This window comes from Chelonia mydas, chromosome 7 (assembly GCF_015237465.2).
Source record: "Chelonia mydas isolate rCheMyd1 chromosome 7, rCheMyd1.pri.v2, whole genome shotgun sequence".
In the NCBI taxonomy this organism is placed as follows: domain Eukaryota; kingdom Metazoa; phylum Chordata; order Testudines; family Cheloniidae; genus Chelonia; species Chelonia mydas.
The window spans coordinates 74,748,633-74,769,257 of NC_057853.1; the positions used below are offsets into that span (position 1 = coordinate 74,748,633).

Genomic DNA, 20,625 nt, shown 5'->3' on the forward strand with positions numbered 1-20,625 from the left:
ATTGTGTAATTATGGGTCAGCACAGGTCATGCACAGTCTCTGCATGGCTTTTATATCTTTTGATAAATTTGTTCATACTGGTTCCTCTTTCCATGGGAATTATTTAAGGGGATGAGAGTACAAATGGGGAGAAAACGTTTTTTCTGTCCTGCAAAATATTTCAAGATTTCAAAATTGTTCTCAGTCCACACTGGGATGAAACTGAGACCTTGCAAAAAAACTCCTGCACATAGAGAAAGGAAATAGCCAATACCCCAGTGCTTATGGCACCCTTCTGGGATGTGGAAGACAGAAGACCTGGGGTCAAGTCCCTGCTCTACCTGATTCATGGCCCAGGATGGAATTTCTGGTCAAATGAGAGCATGAGAGAGAGACCAAGCCCCACCTCAGAATAGCCAATAATGAAGTGACTAGGGCACTCCCTCATCTCAGGTGAATGCCCTAACCACCAGGCTTATTGGCTGTGCTGGGGTGGGTCTCTCTCCGTCTTTCCTCTTGGAGCTGTTGGGGCATTCTTCTGGGATGTGGGAGTGTCATAACCACTGGGCTATTAGAATCTCAGGGTTGGAAGGGACCTCAGGAGGTCATCTAGTCCAACCCCTGCTCAAAGCAGGACCTAATCCCCAACTAACTCATCCCAGCCACAGTTTTGTCAAGCCTAACCTTAAAAACCTCTAAGGAAGGAGATTCCACCACCTCCCTCGGTAACCCATTCCAGTGCTTCACCACCCTCCTAGTAAAAAAGTTTTTCCTAAAAGTTTACCTAAACGTACCCCACTGCAACTTGAGACCATTACTCCTTGTTCTATCATCTGCTACCGCTGAGAACAGTCTAGATCCATCCTCTTTGGAACCCCCTTTCAGGTAGTTGAAAGCAGCTATCAAATCTGCCCTCATTCTTCTCTTCTGCAGACTAAATAACCCCAGCTCCCTCAGCCTCTCCTCATAAGTCATGTGCTTCAGTCCCCTAATCATTTTTGTTGCCCTCTGCTGGACTCTTTCCAATTTTTCCACAACCTTCTTGTAGTGTGGGGCCCAAAACTGGACACAATACTCCAGATGAGGCCTCGCCAATGCCGAATAGAGGGAAAGGATCACGTCCCTCGATCTGCTGGCAATGCTCCTACTTATACAATTGCCTATTCTGGGGTGGGTCTCTCTCTCTCTCTCTTTTTTGTTTGACCAGAAATTCCATCCTGGACCAGAGAAACCTTCCCAAGGAAACTTATCAAAGCCAAGATATTTCTGCGAAAAGTTTCAGTTTCAACTAATTGGCACTTTCTGATGACAATCTATTTCATTGAAAAATTTCCTGACCAGCACTAGTTGTGACAAATAAGGCCAATGTATCTGGTTTGCAATTCTATCCAATAACTTTTTGCTTAATAATTTCTACTTCATTGGTCAAATTCTCCTCTCCAGCACACTAGTAGCTCCTCAGGCTCACTGGAGTGGGAGAACTGGCTATATTGTTTAATTTGTCTGCACAGGGAAGATGCTGCTGCTTATTGTTGCCCTGGCCAGATAGCTGCACACACAGGTGCTGGAACTAGGGGTCCGGGGGTGTTGCAGCCTCCCCTGACTTAAAGTGGTTTCATTATATACAGAGTTTACAGTTTGGTTCAATGGCTCTCAGCACCCCCACTACAAAAATTGTTCCAGCATTCCTGGCTGCACGGGCAACCGTAATTCTAATTATTTAGCACAACACTTTGCAACCACTGTAACATGCTTCTACCATGCTTTTAATGTCATATAGTGTCCGAATAAGTAATGTGGTAAACTGTAAACAAATACTCTATTCACTGTATCGATTAATATTCCAAACAGAACTATTTATATTGCTCCTAAAAATGAAAACAAGTAAAATAAAAATGCAAAATAAAATATTACAAATGCATTTCATTATGTTAAAAATGACAAAATACTCTATTCCAGAGTTACAGAACATCACTTGTTAGCTAACAGTGTAAGCACTATATAATCCGTTTAATGTAGCTCAATATAAATGACCATTTTACATTTTGTGAACCCATCAAATATAGTGTAAGTTGGTGATTTACAATGAAATGTAAATGTAAATGAAATTAAAAGTTTACACTGTCTTCTATAACTTTCATGGTTATCAACTGACAAAAAACAGATTATAAGACATATATTTTGCAGAATTTATCAAGTATCCAAATCCTTCCTCCAGTGAAATATGCAGAAAGGAATTTTGAAGAAATGTAGGCCATTGTACCTGCCTAAGTTGGTGACTTGCACAAACAATTCACATGTGAAATAAACAGAGATTAATGAATGCTACATAGCAAAAGTAAGCAACAATATTATCTTCTGGCAGTGAATTCTTTCATTGGTTTAGAAGACATAATACAGTTACAGTACATGAATCTAACCTACATTTTTTTTTCTCAAAAACAATACTGTGCTGTCCTCTGGAATGAACTGTATTAACTTCTTTTAAATTTCACATAATTTTCCAGCTTTGAGAAACATAAGGAATCATTGTGGGGAGGGGTGGAAATAGCTTCTGCTACTGACCATCTATTAGCATAATTAAAAGGAAGTGCTCTTGTCAAAGTTCCTTCCCCACTCTGAACTCTAGGGTACAGATGTGGAGACCTGCATGAAAGACCCCCCTAAGCTTATTCCTACCAGTTTAGGTTAAAAACTTCCCCAAGGTACAAACTTTGCCTTGTCCTTGAACCCTACGCTGCCACCACCAAGCACGTTAAACAAAGAACAGGGAAAGAGCCCACTTGGAGACGTCTTCCCCCAAAATATCCCCCCAAGCCCTACACCCCCTTTCCTGGGGAAGGCTTGATAAAAATCCTCACCAATTTGTTCAGGTGAACACAGACCCAAACCCTTGGATCTTAAGAACAATGAAAAATCAATCAGGTTCTTAAAAGAAGAATTTTAATTAAAGAAAAGGTAAAAGAATCAGCTCTGTAAAATCAGGATGGTAAATACCTTACAGGGTAATCAGATTCAAAACACAGAGATTCCTCTAGGCAAAACCTTAAGTTACAAAAAGACACAAAACCAGGATTATACATTCCATCCAGCACAGCTATTTTACCAGCCATTAAAACAAAAGGAAATCTAAACGCATTTCTAGCTAGATTACTTACTAACTAACAGTTGTAAGGCTGCATTCCTGATCTGTCCCTGGCAAAAGCATCACACAGACAGACAGACCCTTTGTTCCCCCCCCCCCAGCTTTGAAAGTATCTTGTCTCCTCATTGGTCATTTTGGTCAGGTGCCAGCGAGGTTATCTTAGCTTCTTAACCCTTTACAGGTGAAAGCGTTCTGACTCTGGCCAGGAGGGATTTTATAGCACTGTTTACAGAAAGGTGGTTACTCTTCCCTTTATTTTTATGACAGGTCTTATTCTGAAACTATATTAAGTATCGGGTTTTGCACTGTGAAACAAAAATGGCAGTGTTAACATTTTGGCAGGTCCCTGAATACCATAAGGGCAGCAGAAAGATTTCCATATTTTGCACTCTGATTTTGGGGCTCTTGGTGGAGGCTGTTCACAAATCTGTACTTCTGCCAAATACAAGGTGTGATGAAGTGGGAATTTTTTGTAATATTTTATGAGTCCCGAGTGTGTCTTAGTTTTCCCTATATGTTGCATTGTTGCCCAGTGGAGGGGCAGGGAGGTGGGGGTGGGGGGAAGAAGACTGTCTGTTCTCAGGGCAAGCTAAGGCCATGTCTACACTTTCACTTATGATGGCAAAATTTATGTTGCTCAGGGGTGTGAAATAACACAACTCTGAGTGACATAAGTTTCAACGGCATCAGTCGTAGTGTGCACAGCACTATGAGGTCAGACAGAGATAGACAAAGTTTGAACAATGGGGTTCATTACAGCTTGGCTGGGCATAAGGCAACCACAGCACTACTCGTATCCCTAAGCCTAGATTAAACACACAAACTGGCCCTAAAAGTAACCTGGGCTCCTAAATTGGACCTATGATGGGATGTACCAGGCCCTTCGAGGTGCCCTGCTAGAGGTGTTGCGGTCCTACCACAACCCACCCCAGAAAAGGAGCAGTAAAGGTGGGTCCTCTTGGCCTGGGAAGCATCCTATCAAAGCTCAGCAGGCTCAAATAAAAGGAGTTACAGGGGCTGAGCTAGTCAGTTCCTCGCAGGGACCAGAGGAGCAAGAAAGATGCTTCTTACTGGAACTCCAGGGAGAACCAGAAGATGGGTTCTGCTGACATTGGCATTCTGCAAGAAAGAACTTCAGCCATGAGGTAAAGGTGAAAAGAAAGGGGGTACGTGGGAAGTAGCCCAGAGAATAGCAGCAGCAACTATTGCAGGAAGCAGCATGTGGCTGATATTTATAGGGTTTCTGGGTCAGGACCTGGAGTACTTGGCAGGTACAGGTCCCCCTACCGGCCATTGGCAGGGTGTCCTAAGCCCCAAGAAGGGGATAAGGCTTGTTTAGAGGCCCAAGTGAATGGCAGGACTTAAAGAGTCTCCAGGGAGAAAGCCCTTAGGGCACTGCTCTATACCAAGGCACACAGAGACTTAAAGCTAGCCCAGAAGGGGCTGAGAACTGAGCCCAGAGGAATGGCTAAAGACATTACCAATGGCACAGGGACAAGCCCGGTTGGACCTCTTACCCTGGAAGGGGTTTGTGCATTCATGCATATTGATTGTGTGTGACTTGGCTGGAGGGCTGAGCCACTGAAGACCCGCCTGACAAGGGCAACAGCAGTTAGAGAGCACCGTGAAGAGAGAGAGAGAGAGAGTGCAGGTTCACACCCACCGGGCAAGAGGTGCTTACAAGAGGTGAGTGTGTCCCCTGTCACAGGACCCAAGCACAATTCTAGATAGGGCCCATAAAACAGCCCCAAGTCAACCTTAGCCACGGTCCTAAACTCATGGAATCCTAGCACTAGCCCAAGTTCACAAGATGGCCCCAATCTTAACAGTTTCAGGCCAAAATCCTCGCATCAACTCTGTACTCCAGCCTGGGCCCTGAAAAGGATCCCAGGCTTTAGCCTAGACCAATGAATGGGCCCAACATTTACTCTAGCCTGTGCCTATGCCTGCCCTCACAAGTTGGACCTAACCTTAGTGAAAAATCAAAAGCTAAAACCATCCTTAACCCAAACCAGCAAACTGGCTCCAATCCTAGATCTATCCTAATCCGACAAGTTAGCACTAAACCAGAGCTCATAATCTGACATTAAGCCAAGGGCTAGTAACTCATGCAAAACATGCAATATGCCTGATCAACAGGGACACCAAAACCACCATAGAAACAATTTCAAGTCTGTGTTCTCACATGATGTTCTTAAACAGTTAAATAAAATAAAAATTATCCACATCTGTTACATGTGAAAAACCACATATATAAATATAATATACATATGCATTAAAATATATACTGTGTCAGTGATTGTGAGAATTAGCATTTTTCATAAAAGATGTGTAAAACTTCTTATAGTTCAACCATTCACAGTTAGATACATACTCTGTGTTAGCTATGTAGCCACATACCCCAAAGTTATGCTAAGTAATAATTTACATTTATTAATTTTATTTGCTCCTATTTTAATATGTTTGAATACACAATCATTGAAATTCATCATAGCTTCCTTATACAAACACTGGTTCAAGGAGTTACGGGTTCGTAAGTAAATTTGAACATGCTTGTCCCACACAGTCTTCAGGGACTTATATAATGAGAATCACTAAACATTTTGGGATCCCTAGGAAAAAAATGCTGTCCTAAGCATTCCATTGTTTTGCCAGTATGTTCTAGTTAGCCTTGGTTCATAAAAATGGTATTTCCTTTACTTTTATTAATTGGAATGTGAAATGAGAAGTTAAATTTATTACGTAATCATGCTTAAATTAAAAAAATATGCATTTTAAATTTTAAATATTGCTATTTATTCACTGAAAAAATGCAGATTTGGTCGACCTGGAACAGTTTCTCTTACAATCTGGGAGACCTAACTGCACGCTCCTTCTCCACGTAAGGCGGAAGGAGAAACTGAACCCAGGTCTCCCACATCCCTGGAGAATACCTTCACCACTTTACTAAAGATTAGAAGGGACTGCAGGTCCTTCTCTCCTCTCCCTCACCATCTCCCTAGCCCATGTGTTTTGGCAATCTAGTCCTCCTTGGTAAAATACTGGCAAAATGCCCCCAAATTGAAACATTTCAACACAACTCTACATTTTTTCAACTTTTTGATTCAATGAAAATTAAAAAAAACACAACACATTTTTGGTTTGACCCAAAACATATTTTTTTTCAATATTTCAAAATTTCCAATGAACTGAAATATCCATTATTTGCCCAGCACTAAATATACCCTAAAGGACAGATTCTGCTATCAGTTATCCTGGTATAAATCCACTGACTTCATCCAGATTTACATTGATATAACTGATAGCAGAATCTAGACCTTTGCGACTACTGTGTTTCAACTGATTGAACTGATAAATTCCACCAGTAGTTTAAGAGAGAGAAAAAGGAGCAGGGTTGTTTATGTTAAAATAAGAAGCCAGTAAACAAAAACAGCAAGAAGCAGGTGCTACCGCAAAACAATGTATATCAAATGCATATCAATGCATAGCCAAGCTTCCCCTAAAGCACAAGTTGGAAACAACTGAATAGCAGATCATGCTCCATTTGGACTGTGAGAGAGAAATGCTACATCTTCCAGTATCCTGCTGTGTAAATGTAAATTAACAGATTAATGCTGTAAGTGTTATTTGAAGTGGGAGATTTTTAACAGTTTAAAAGCAGTCAGAATCAAATCAAAGGTAAAGATTGCAGAGTTTTCCATTTAATATCAAGTGTTCTCTGATTATGAATTATGAAACCGCAGAAGCAAAATATTTATGTTAAATTGGAAAAGGACAAAAAATTGACTTTGCCAATGAATGGAAGAGCCAATGCAGTTTTAGTGCAAACTACAAGACCCCTTTGGCCTGTGTAGCATTTGCATGGTCTCCATTCTTGACTCAAATATACTGGTGAGAAACTAGGCTTGTTAGGAATTCCTACAGCTGTATTTGAAACCTGTTAAGTGTTTTTCCACCTATGTTGCAGCAGCCAGAAAAAACACCCACAAAACCAAACAACCTATTCCTAATCAACTCAGAAGCCAAAACATTACACACTCTTTTTGGCTACAGTATGCATCATCCTTTGCATTGCTTAGATTTTCAATGATTAGGGTTACATGTAACTATTCCTTATTTTTTGCAGTACATAGACATCATTTGAGAATGTCTAAAGTGGAATAGCGTAAGTAATAAAAATAATATAAAATAATCACATTTTACGGAAAATCCAAACAAACAACAGCTTCTGACATAAGCTTTTCTGAACTCACCTTTCTTTTATCCATAAAATTTACCTTGTAGAATTAGGTTTAGCCCTTGTATTACTGACCTATTTTGCCTTAATGTGGACCATACACAATTTAAGATTACATATCATTCCACTATGTGGTATGTTAGTCTCATTAACTATGACCTATTTTTCAGAGCCAATGATTCTCCTTCTGCCTAAAATCATGATTCTGCCATTTCTGTGATTATAAGCTATGAACAGACAGAAAATGATGCTGAGTGTTAGGGCCATTTATTTGGAGGAATTTGTTTCCATGTGTAGGGCTAAGAAAAGAAAAAGGAACACATCATAATATGCAAGATGGACAAGGCAGATTCATGAATGATTAAAATCAATGTGCTGTAAAACTCACCTTCACTATCTCTCTGCTGATGCATTAAATTAAAATCAATAAATAGGAGAAATGAAGTGACATTGCTCTGACAAAAAAAACTGCAAAACAGAATTACATGAAATGGCAGAATATCACAATGCAATGTAACACAGTAAAGAAATAAAGAACGTACTCTCTTGAAAGAAACAAGCAGCTCAAACTGAAAAAGAAGGAATTTGGACTCTTAAAATTGCCTCTAAAGCAAAATGCTGTACCTAAGTAAAGTAAAAGATTGCTGCAATTTATTTCTATCCTTACTAACACATCTTATCCCTTTGTTTACATTTTTTAGCATTTGCAGCAGCTCATTCTGCTTCAGCCTTCACACTTAATCTGTGCTGTGTTCCAGGGGGCTGCAAATATTAGATTATACTGGAACATAAGACTATTTTATAATTCCAAATGAGGACACATCATGACACAGCAGCTTACCTCCACAACTGGCCCCATCAGCTTGCACACTGGATTGAATTGAAGAAGGGGCTGGAGGATCCCTGAAAGCCTGTAGCTGAGGAGTTTCTTCCTGGGTTGGCAAAAATGCAGAGCACAAGTCAGATTCAAGGGCTTGTAGCTTTAACACAGAATTCTGCAGACAAAAGCAGAACATTGGGCTAGATAGAAAACAACAGAAATACAGCGACAGGTCTTCAGTTCACTCCATTAGCAGTATCTGCAGAAGGGGCGATCCACTAACAGCTCTTAAAGGGATGTGTAAGAGATCAAATTTGCATTATTCCATGTGTATCTTCATGTCCTCTGCTTATCTAAATCCTAACTTATATGGATAATTTAACACACGTGGGGGGAATGGTGATTTCGTCAGCAAAAGACAATTTGTTCTAGGAAGCCAATCTGAGACGGTGTCTGTTTTCTTGGTCTTGGAGCAATATGCTGCTATGCAAGCATTTCATTCATTGTGCTGACATCAGGATCTGATGACATTATGCCCCTCCCAGTTTACCATTCATAAAAAAAACCCCTAAAAACAAAACCTCTCTACAGCATATTGTGAAGTATCCCGCAGTGAACAAAGAGTTACAGACAGCTACACAGTCTTCCTCAGGGTTCTTGGAAGAGGTTGCATTTTATTTGTTCTTGTACAGACATTTTTTGTATGGAGGTTGTTGCTGGTTCTATCAGGCTATCATATCATTTTCCATCAGCTGCAAAGGCAAAATTAACAGATCTTTGTCGCTCACTGCAGACAACTCAATGAGGACAAGGCTGCTTATCTATACCAGTACCTTCAGCTACTGTTCCACGCTTGGTCCATTTTTCATTTTAAATCTTCAATGCTGAGTGTAATATTCAGATGTATAATCTGACTCAAACATCTTGCTGTGATGCAAATGCTCTGAAAGCCTAATCACCACCTGACTGGATTAAATGAGTCACTCCTGACACTCTGTCTGTTCAATTACTCTCCCTCAAGGGGAATACAGATAGCAATGGAAGATGCATAAAAATACAGAGGGCTGTCTAAAAGCTCACATAGTTGAAACAATAAAACCAAGACAAGTGAAACAATAAAGCACTTGCTGACAAAAACAGCATTGCCCCAAAAATATTTGTCCTCATGCTTATGTATCCTTAATTTTATATCCCTAATTATATCTGCTCAGGGTTATCAAGATGTAGATTCTTTCTGAACAGGGATGACCCAAACATCTATGCAAATTATAGCTTCCCCTGTGTACCATAATCAGTGACGCATCATGCAAATTAATAAATCTGTGCAATTTTTACTCTCTTGTGACATAGCCACTTTATAAACCCCATGTCAGTAGAGTTTTCTGTTAAAGGTACATTTGGGCTGTGGGCAATAAAATAGAAATTTGAGAGAAGATTCCCAGCTCCGATCTGCTCCCTTTGTGGCGTTCAGGCAGTGCAAGGGAGTGGAAATTGGCTCCTTGTTGGGTATACCCAGGGAGGGGGAATCTCCACCAGGCATAGAACTGGCATAATCTGGGTCCTGACCACTCTTCCGCAGCAGCTGATTCAGTCTGTGTGTAAGCAGGGGATTTGTCCCACCATAGTAGGGAAATTTCTCTATGTACGCAGTACCTTGGCTGAACCAAGTGACGAAAGGATCCGAGTCCCCACCTGAAAGCACTTTCATAGAGTCATAGATATTAAGGTCAGAAGGGACCATTATGATCTAACCTGACCTCCTGCATAATGCAGGCCACCGAATCTCACCCACCCACTCCTGCAATAAACCTCTCACCTACGTCTGAGCTACTGAAGTCCTCAAATCATGGTTTAAAGACTTCAAGGTGCAGAGAGTCCTCCAGCAAGCAATCCATGCCCCATGCTGCAGAGGAAGGCAAAAAACCCCCAGGGCCTCTGCCAATCTGCCCTGGAGGAAAATTCCTTCCCGAACCCAAAAATGGCGATCAGCTGAACCCTGAGCATGTGGGCAAGATTCACCAGCCAGATACCCAGGAAAGAATTCTCTGTAGTAACTCAGATCCCACCCCATCTAACATCCCATCACAGACCATTGGGCCTATTTACCAGGAATAGTTACAGATCAATTAATTGCCAAAATCATGTTATCCCATCATACCATTACCTCCATAAACTTATAGAGTCTAACCTTAAAGCCAGATAGGTCTTTTGCCCCCACTGCCCCCTTGGAAGGCTATTCCAAAACTTCACTCCTCTGATGGTTAGAAACCTTCATCTAATTTCAAGTCTAAACTTCCGAATGACCACTTTATATCCATTTGTTCTTGTGTTCACATTGGTACTGAGCTTAAATAATTCCTCTCCCTCTCCGGTATTTATCCCTCTGATATATTTATAGAGAGCAATCATATCTCCCCTCAACCTTCTTTTAGTTAGGCTAAACAAGCCAAGCTCCTTGAGTCTCCTTTCATAAGACAGGTTTTCCATTCCTCAGATCATCCTAGTAGCCCTTCTTTGTACCTGTTCCAGTTTCAATTCATCCTTCTTAAACATGGGAGACCAGAACTGCACACAGTATTCCAGGTGAGGTCTCACCAGTGCTTTATATAACGGTACTAACACCTCCTTATCTCTACTGGAAATACCTCGCCCGATGCATCCCAAGACCGCATTAGCTTTTTTCATGGCCATATCACATTGGCGGCTCATAGTCATCCTGTGGTCAACCAATACTCCAAGGTCCTTCTCCTCCTCCGTTACTTCTAATTGATGTGTCCCCAGCTTAGAATTAGAATTCTTGTTATTAATCCCTAAATGCATAACCTTACACTTCTCACTATTAAATTTCATCCTATTACTATTACTCCAGTTTACAAGGTCATCCAGATCCTCCTGTATGATATCCCTGTCCTTGTCTAAATTGGCAATACGTCTCAGCTTTGTATCATCTGCAATCTTTATTAGCACACTCCCACTTTTTTGTGCCGAGGTCAGTAATAAAAAGATTAAATAAGATTGGTCCCAAAACTGATCCCTGAGGAACTCCAGTGGTAACCTCCCTCCAGTCTGACAGTTCACCTTTCAGTATGACTCGCTGTAGTCTCCCTTTTAACCAGTTCCTTATCCACCTTTCAATTTTCATATTGATCCCCATCTTTTCCAATTTAACCAATAATTCCCCATGTGGCACCATATCAAACACCTTACTGAAATCTAGGTAAATTAGATCCACTGCGTTTCCTTTGTCTAAAAAATCTGTTACTTTCTCAAAGAAGGAGATCGGGTTGGTTTGGCTCAATTTACGTTTTGTAAAACCATGTCGTATTTTGTCCCATTTACCATTGACCTCAATGTCCTTAACTACTTTCTCCTTCAAAATTTTTTCCAAGACCTTGCATACTACAGATGTCAAACTAACAGGCCTGTATTACCCGGATCACTTTTTTTACCTTTCTTAAAAATAGGAACTATGTTAGCAATTCTCCAGTCATACGGTACAACCCCTGAGTTTACAGATCCATTAAAAATTCTTGCTAATGGGCTTGCAATTTCATGTGCCAATTGCTTTAATATTCTTGGATGAAGATTATCTGGGCCCCCCGATTTAGTCCCATTAAGCTGTTCGAGTTTCGCTTCTACCTAAGATATGGTAATATCTACCTCCATATCCTCATTCCCATTTATCATGCTACCATTATACCTAAGATCCTCATTTGCCTCATTAGAGACTGAGGCAAAGTATTTGTTTAGATATTGGGCTATGCCTAGATTATCCTTAACCTCCACTCCATCCTCATTGTTTAGCGGTCCCACTTCTTCTTTATTTGTTTTCTTCCTATTTATATGGCTATAGAACCTTTTACTATTGGTTTTAATTCCCTTCGCATTGGTGTACAAACATCTTAATTTTTGTTGTTTGGCCTCGCTCACATTCTTCACCTGATTAGGCACGGACATTCTACAGCCAGTATTACCTATTAGACTGGTATCCACACTGCCCTTCCTCCTTATGTCCATTCTCCTACCCATGGCTGTATCCTTTCTTACTTAGTTTTCTTCCCTCTCAATGCTAAAATCCGGCGTGGAGATTACCTGGACATCTCCCCCAGATTCCTAGTATAAAGCTCTCTTAATCAGTTGTGCCAGCCTCCATCCTAGAAGTTTATTTCCTTCCCTACTCAGATCCCAAGAGAACTGTCCTCTGTCCATGAATGCCTCCAAGTGGCCATACATCCCAAAGCCCTCCTTATAGCACCACAGCCTGAGCCATCTGTTGATAGTTATAATCTTGTCACATCTTTGTTGCCCTTCTCTAGGAACAGGCAGAATCCCACTAAAGATCACCTGAGCCTCCATTTCCTTAAGCGTCTTCCCCAGCCTGGCATCGTCTCCCTTGATACGTTCCAGCGAGAATCTACCGGTATCATTTGTTCCCACATGAAGGACAATCAGTGGATTCTTTCCCGCTCCCTTTAGGATCCTCTTCAACCTCAGTTGCACATCCCGTATCTTAGCACCTGGAAGACAGCACACCCTTCTATTCTCTGGATCCGCTGTGGTTACAGGCCTGTCCATTCTCCTCAATAAGAGTCCCCGATCACGTAGACCTGCCTTTTCCTGGTGACGGTGCAATTCTCTGGTCTATCCACTGTTCCCTCTGGCTGCAAGTTCTTTCCATTCCTATTCTCCCTGGTGCCTGCCCATCTTTACTTTCCCTCCTGGTGCCAAGTGAATAGGACTCACATCACACAGGAAGGACTGAGCCCATTCCTCAGTACTCAATGGGCACCTCTGGGATGGGATGAGGGTGCCCCTATTCTAGGATACTCCTAACTCACTGGTAACCCTTTGATCACTGCAATTCACTTAAACACACACAAAATCCATTTACACCAAAACCATTTCTTGGGGATTAAACAACACTGCACAGCATAAACATTGTGAGGAACTGGTTTTGGTAAGGTTCAATGCAGCAGTCTCTGAAGTGCAGTAAATTTCACAGTTACAACAAATGTACAAGTCCAGTATCTTCTTCCTGGACTTGGATGTGTTGCTAGGTATACATTTCAGTGAGAACTAACACATTTTCATTCTTCTCTTGCAGGGTGTAGTACATTGCTAAGACTACCATTGGGGCTGTAACACTGATGCAAATTAAAGGAGCGCTGGTACGAAGAAATATGTCATTGGCTAGGGCATATTGCTTGCTTAACCCAGGACTGCACATCACTAACCATTGTGGGCCAGTAATGACTTATCTCCAGGGTGCCCCATCTCTGAAATGCCTTCCGTGGTCATGGTTAGCCTCATCAACTTGCTTGCATAATGATACCAGCACTACCAGTTGCCTCACTTCTTCTTCTTCTCTTGGGTCATATAAAACCCAGGACAACACTCCATGGTGAAATTTAAGCTGTTCCCATGGCTGACTTAATTTCCTGGATTGTGGGTCCTTGATTCCAAATGTCCAGTTACATCTAGTTCTAACTTCTGCTAGGACTAATCTGATGTTACCCTGCTGCTGCAGAACCTGAATTTCTTCCCAGGAGTACACTGAAATCATTAGGTCATTCCTGAAAGACAAAGGATTTCTCCCCGATGCATTCTGGGAAGTTTTCCTCACACATTAATAACCCTCAGGTTCTGGCTCCTCCAGCCACAGGCATACCTGCACAACATCTTCAGGGATTACTAGGAAATCCTTTTCTAAGTCCTCACTCACCTCTGGGTCTTCCATTAGGGACAGTCAATACAATGAGTCAGAATTGGTGTTTTGTCTTCCCAGCTTGTAATGCACTTCAAAAATGCTCAACATCATCCAGGTTGGTGGTTGGCAGGTATTGGAAAGGACTGTGATCTGAAACCAACGTGAACATTGAGTATATCAAACTTTTCTGTGACAGCCCATTTAACGGCAAGCAACTCCAGCTTAAAGGCACTGTAGTTCTTGTCATTTTTCTCTGAATGCCTTAACCTACAGCTCGAATACACAACCACATGTTCAGCCCCACCTCCCCCTTTGTTTTTGACTCAGTACCGCATCTAGGCCATGGAGGCTCTTATCTCTGGTCTCTATGAAAGGCAGACTAAAGTCAGGATATGAGAGTACAGCTGGTGTCATTAACTGTAGTCTTAGCTCATTGAAGGCTTCTTGACAAGGCAACATCCCACACAAAGTGTAGTGCATGGTCACTCCCCTTCTTTCAGCCCATTTGGCAGACTAGCTGATGTAAAGGTGCAGCAATGTGTGGAAATTTGGGGATGAACCATCTGCAGTAGAGACAGGCCAGTTTTTCAACGTATTGGTCTTCTCTTTGTCTACCTGGATGCCATCTGTCAACATCATATGGGCCCAAGAATTTGACTTCCACTTGTAAGAGGCAACACTTGCTAGGTTTCAGTTTCAAGTCATGCTCCTTCAAACATGTGAAGATCAAATCCAGCTTCTGTATATGACTTTTGAAGCCTCTGGAGAACACAGTAATATCATCTAGATATATCAACAAGGTGTCCAGAATGTAGTCTGCCAACACTCCCTCTGTTAGCCTCTGGAATGTAATAGGCACAGTGCACAAGCCAAATGGTAATCATGTCCATTCAAACAGCCTGAAAGGAGTCGGTACTGCAGTCTTTTCCCTATCTTGTGCTTCCACTGCTACTTGGAAATAGCCCAAAGTCAGAGCAAGGGTTAAGAACACTCTTGCATTTTCCAATACATCTAATGATTTCTCCGCACAGAGCAGTGGGCAGATGTCCTAACATGTCATTTCATTCAGTTTCTTGAAATCACAACCAAACCACTCTGCCATCCTTTTTGATCACGATTACTGCAGGCAATGCCCAGGGACTGTGGCTTTCCTTAAGAACACCTTGGAATACCAGAATGGGGACATGCTTTTTAACCTCTTGAAACACTTGTGGAAAAATTCTCTCATGTTTCTGCTGTATTGGGGTAGTGACCACCTTGTGTATACAACCCTTTCTTGTCACCAGCAGCTTATTTCAATTCTCTGCAAAGGTCACCTCCACCTAAGAGGTCACTTCCTCAGACCAACGTACCCCTGCAACTCTGGTTTGAAGATACAACTCCACAGCCTATACATTTGAGTATAGAAGTCTCACTGGTATTCTTCCTTTGATGGCATTAGCCAGTACATTGGCTATCCAATACCCAATAGGTAGGCTTGCCCCAGACAAAGGATCTACAAGCACTTGATATCCATTGATATTTCCTGATACCCAGCAGTGTCCATCAATGATCTTCTCATTCCAGGGAGGAATGACCACTTCTGTCTTCCGGCCACTTTAACATATCAGATCTGCCCAGCAGGATCCAGAGAATCACACTCTGTCTCCACTCAAGCCAGTACTCTATTCAGTGCAGCATTTTTCTTAGAGTGCTCATGACAGTTCATCCCCCCTAGTTCTCTCTCTTCAATAATGACGTTCATCACTAGAATCTCTGGGACTCCATCTCTGGGACTTCCTCCAGAGACTGTGGCTTTCAGGATGAAGATGCATTTTTTTGCCATGTCTCACCCATGTACTCTATGTCTGCTTTGAGGCATACCAGCACTGGGATTGCCAGTCCATTAGCTGACATTAGACATATGTGTTGTGTATAATTGGCTCCTTATCCTTCAAATATTTTCAAAAATGTGACTCAGTATTGGCGGTGACTTCTGAGCCAGTGTCTAACGAACAGCTGGTCTTCACCCCTGCTATAAGTACTTCAAATATTAAGCACCCAGTAACAGTGCTTGCAAGAGCAAGACATTAATTCAGAATTAATTACTTAAATTTCATCACTATTCATTCAAAAATTATATATTTTATATGATTTCTATGGTCTGAAATAGTAGACACAGCTCTTCCTGTGCCACTTCCATGAAGTGTTAGGGCTACATGATCTGCATAGATGCAGCCCACTTATTATTTACATTATCCTATCACCCAAGAGCCCCAGTTGTGATCAGAACCCCATTGTGCTAGGTGCTGTAGACACAGAACTAAAAGACCATCCATGTCCTGAAGAGCTTATAATCTAAATAGACAGACACCGGGTGGGGATCGGGTAGAATACACAAGCAGAGTGAACAATGTGATGGTGGCAAACATCATGTTAGTTTCATATTTTTTCCTTTAGGTGGGTATGCTTAGGAGGGGCTAAACTAATTGGAAAGAAAAGGAAGGGGGACATTGAAAGAAAGAGGGGGTGAGGGCAGAGGACAAGGGAAAAGAGGGTAAGAGAGGCTGGTGTGGGGTGATGCTGAGGTTGAAAAGACTGTGAGGAAGGGTGTGTTAGAGAAAACAGCCAATCAGCACACGGTAGAGAAAGCCCAGTCAAAACCGTATAAAGTTCTTTAAACATCTGAAGTTCCTTGCTTTGGCTGTTTCTGCACCTACCAGCGGGCATCTCGGGCTGCTGCCTCTCTGCAGCTTTCTCCCAAGTCCATGTGACAGGTGGAAAGGGAGATAACACATGGGTCCTAGTGTTCCCAGAGTGAATGTATGTGGGGTCTCCCATGCACAGTTCTGGATTCAAGGGGTGCCAGGAGGAGGAGTTGCCCAGCTGGGCTCCACTCTACCTACCCCTCCAGTACTGCAGTCCCTGCTTTGGCTGCTTCTGATCATACCTGCAATTGTCTCAGTATCTCTCACCAAAGCCTCATCAGCCTACATGGCACCAGAGTGGAGAGCCTTTCTGCAGTGCATAGGAGATGCACCTTGTGTGATCATCCCCTGTGCAACCCTGTGTGGCATTTTAAGCGGTGGTGGAGAGAGTATTTTGCTAGCCCTCCACACCAGGGCTGCTGAATTTCACCCCCACTGAATAATGTTTGGAAACAACAAGGTGGCTAGTTATATTAAAGAAAACCTTTTTTAAAACGATCTGCTACCAGTTGTCTTGGTAAGTGATTCTGCCTTAGGGCTCCCTCCAGCTGAAAACAGCCACAACCAATGGTGCGGATCATGAGTTTTAGTGGCCAATAGCCTTTCTTCAGTGGCCATGGTGGCTTAGTTAGGCATTCCACATGTGTCAATCAGCCAGTAAGAGTTTGAGAGAGGCTATGGGCCTGATTTTCCACTCCCTTGAACTTCATGCTCAGTTACACAGGTGCAAAGTGAATTGAAAATAATACCAATTCACAATGGTAGTGTTTTACCATTGGCACAGGTGTAAATGACTGCACAAAGTGCAGGCTAATGGAGGGTCTGATCCTATCACTGAATTTCCCCTTATGCTTCTCCCTGATGACAAAGGCATACAAGGGAGACCTACTTAGTGTCTCCAACTTGCCTAATACTGAGGGTGAGGGCAGAGGCAAATATGGTTGGCCATGGGAATGCAAACAACTTATTTCCATAACAAGGGGAAATTATACTCCTTAATTTAGAATCGTCCTATTAATTTTTTTTTAAAATTATCCATAGCACTTATGGTAATCTCCAATATAAAAGCACTCACACAGACTACAATGCCTAACATTGTATTTTAGAAATGCTTATGCTGTAATTTACCAGCTGGTTTGTATTCAGCTGCTATAAATTATATTTTTCACCATCTGTGGAAGGTGGGTGGATGGTGGATTTTCACTGACTGGGGAAGGGCTAAAAATAATTAACAACAAATACACTTATATAATTTCCTGAATATGCCCTGGATAACGACTTGTTACATGGATATCAGCATATATAATTCTGGTTAGTGTAATGTTAACAGAGTGCTGCAGAGACTGGAATATCCCATCAGCCTAACTATCTGCCCTTACCACCACAAAACTGGGCAGTCTGCTCAAGCTAGTGTGCTAAAAATAGCAGCAATAATTTTGCAGCAGAGGTGGTACTAGTTAGCTGTCTGTGTACAATCATGCCTGACCATCTGGGTCTGAGCCCAGGTGGCTAGCCCTTGCCACTGCCCATACCACAATGCCCACACTGCTATTTTAACGCGCTAGCTTGAGTGGAGCTAGTGGAGCTTGGAAGAGGTATACTAGGCCAGCCCCTGACATTCTGCTCACACTTCTACAGGTCACTATCCTAGAGATATGGGTGTACCATCAATGCAGCATTCAGATATGGAGTCCTCCTCCTGACCCAGCTTCCAAGCCCTCACTCCTTTTCTTTTCTCTCCCACTGTGAAAGGTGGCCATTGCTAGGCATAGCCAATAAGTCCCCCTGGGTGGACCTCATGTGCCAAAAAGAACATTTTATTTCTACCTATAAATGTACAGCCTCCACCAAAATGGACCTCCCCCGCCAGTTGTCTGACCATTAAAAAGTGGACTAGCTTTAGAGTTGTAGAACACATCCAGAAAGCTACAGAAATCTTTGAGGATTCAGAAATAGAAGCTGAGACATCAACATCTGCATTGATTAGAGACCTACATGAGATCATGGACAAGAAGACATAGCTAGTTAGTTAAAATTCTCTCTTTCACTAACCCTTAGGAAAATGGCCAGTTCCTAGAGGACTGACTGACTATTTGCCAGGTTTTTGTCCAGCCTACTAAGGGAAGGAGGTTGGTCAGAGAAGCAAACAAAAAATTAGATGCAGTTTTATACAGCTATAAAGAAAAGTTAAGTCACAAAGCGTGCTCACCACCCTTAACAGTATTTTGGTAAGATTATAAACTGAGAGTCACCTCCACTTAAGACAATTAAGCAACATTGATTTACACCAGCTGAGGCTAATACTTGGGACCTGATTCTGACCTCATACGGTTCTATGCTAGTGCAACACCACAGACTTCAATGCAACTATTCCTGATTTACTTCAGTGTCAATGAAATAAGAATCTGGCTCTATACAGTGTGACATGAATGTCTAACACAAGCTTCCTTGAAAGAACACATGGTAACATTTAAAGTTATGCCTTTTTAAACTTTCTTAAAGTCAGAAGAAGAATATTTATGAGAAAATCTGCATGAATATAGATCTTTACTTCAAACGTATTTTGGAAAGCTCACTGTATGGTCACGTTAATAAGAGTTTGTGCTTTACAAGTTTGAGAAAGGAGTAATTAATATCCTCTGGAAGGCAGTTTATTCAAACTTTAGCATCCTTTCAAAGCAATTAACAATTCAAAAGAATGGGGTGAGTGCCATTTAATTCCATTTCAGTGTCACAAGAAAAAAGTAAAAGCTTCATTAACCCAGATCAAAGAAAAATGTCTTGACTGCTTGTATTAAACTGAAAATAGATTATTACAGTTCATAACTTTAAAAAATGAGGAAATTTTCAGAATGCATTAAGGTGACAGAAAATAGAAATGATATATGATGGCATTTCTAGGTAGTAATTTCCTTTCTGTGTGGAACCTACGGACAATGATCAAACACAATGAGATCTGCACTCTGATTATATCATGGTATGGAGGAACTGTGAGGTTGCAGAAGGACTTTGGTGACACAAAAGTGACTTTATCCTAGTATGACATGTCTATTTACATCTTAGTTTCCCTTCTTCCCCCATTTCTAAAAATGTGCCCAAAGCCTCTAGCTCCATGTACAAACAATTACAGCTCTTCTATATATTCTTTAGTTAAAATGCCAATCAAAAATTAAATCACCCTTGACTTTCCCCACTCCAAAAAAACCCTACCACCACGAAAGACTCTTTTAATGTTTCCCTCAAACTGCCACTTCAAGAAAAGTCTGGGAAAATACTATGGCCTAGTTCAACAAACTCAGGTTCAGTTCTTCCCTATACCTTTGAAGAGCAAATTAAGAGTCCCCCATTGAAAACATCCTTCCCCAAACATCCGGTTGAACAGATGTACGAACTGTCCACTTGAGCATCCCAGATGATCCAAACCACTGGGTTGGACAATGGAAGACAGGCTGCATCTGAGACACAGACCCCAAACCATAAAGAGTTTAAGGGATTAATACTGATCCATCAAACTACACACAGCCTCAAGCAGTACTGTGAAGGAGGCTAAGACAGCCTGCTTCTCCTCTGCCTCAGAGATCACAAAGCCACACCCCCCTGAGAACATTCTGGACCATAAATGTTTTTATATGCTACAGAAATTCTCACTGTAAGGAATTATCGTATTTCACGGAGAAGATCACTTGCATCTAGAATGGACTCTCGGGATACTAAGAACAAGCACAGAACTGAAAAAACACCACCATCACAACACAACTTGGCCCATTCGCACACGTAGCAGTCATGGAAGCATAGAGAAATCACCTATGTTTCTGGACCCCTGCCCTCTGTACCTAGGAAAATAAAGTAGAGAGATATTGGTTTTTGAAGAGCAAGATCTATCAATAGCCCTAATATCCACCATTATTATTAAGTTAGTCTTAAACCCTGTGAACCTCATTTTTACTGGATACCCAGAAAGCTCCAGTGCCACAAAGCAGCCAGTCAGGCAAATTTAAAGTCATGGGAAAAGACACCTGGAAAAGAAGGGAAGAGAGGTAGCAAAAGCTG

At 41.7% G+C, this 20,625-nt stretch overlaps 1 protein-coding gene across 5 annotated transcripts in view; it reads right to left on the minus strand.

Moving 5' to 3' along the window:
• FAM13C (family with sequence similarity 13 member C) overlaps positions 1 to 20,625 on the minus strand; it is a 220,291-nt gene that overhangs the window by 37,531 nt on the left and 162,135 nt on the right. For 4 of the 5 annotated variants that reach the window (XM_043550247.1, XM_037904807.2, XM_043550249.1 and 1 more), the window contains one exon: positions 8,203 to 8,293. In XM_043550247.1, coding sequence (XP_043406182.1) covers positions 8,203 to 8,293 — 91 coding nt within the window. Of the gene's footprint in view, positions 1 to 8,202; positions 8,357 to 20,625 lie in introns of all 5 variants that reach the window. The other variant, XM_043550246.1, reaches the window with a different exon arrangement.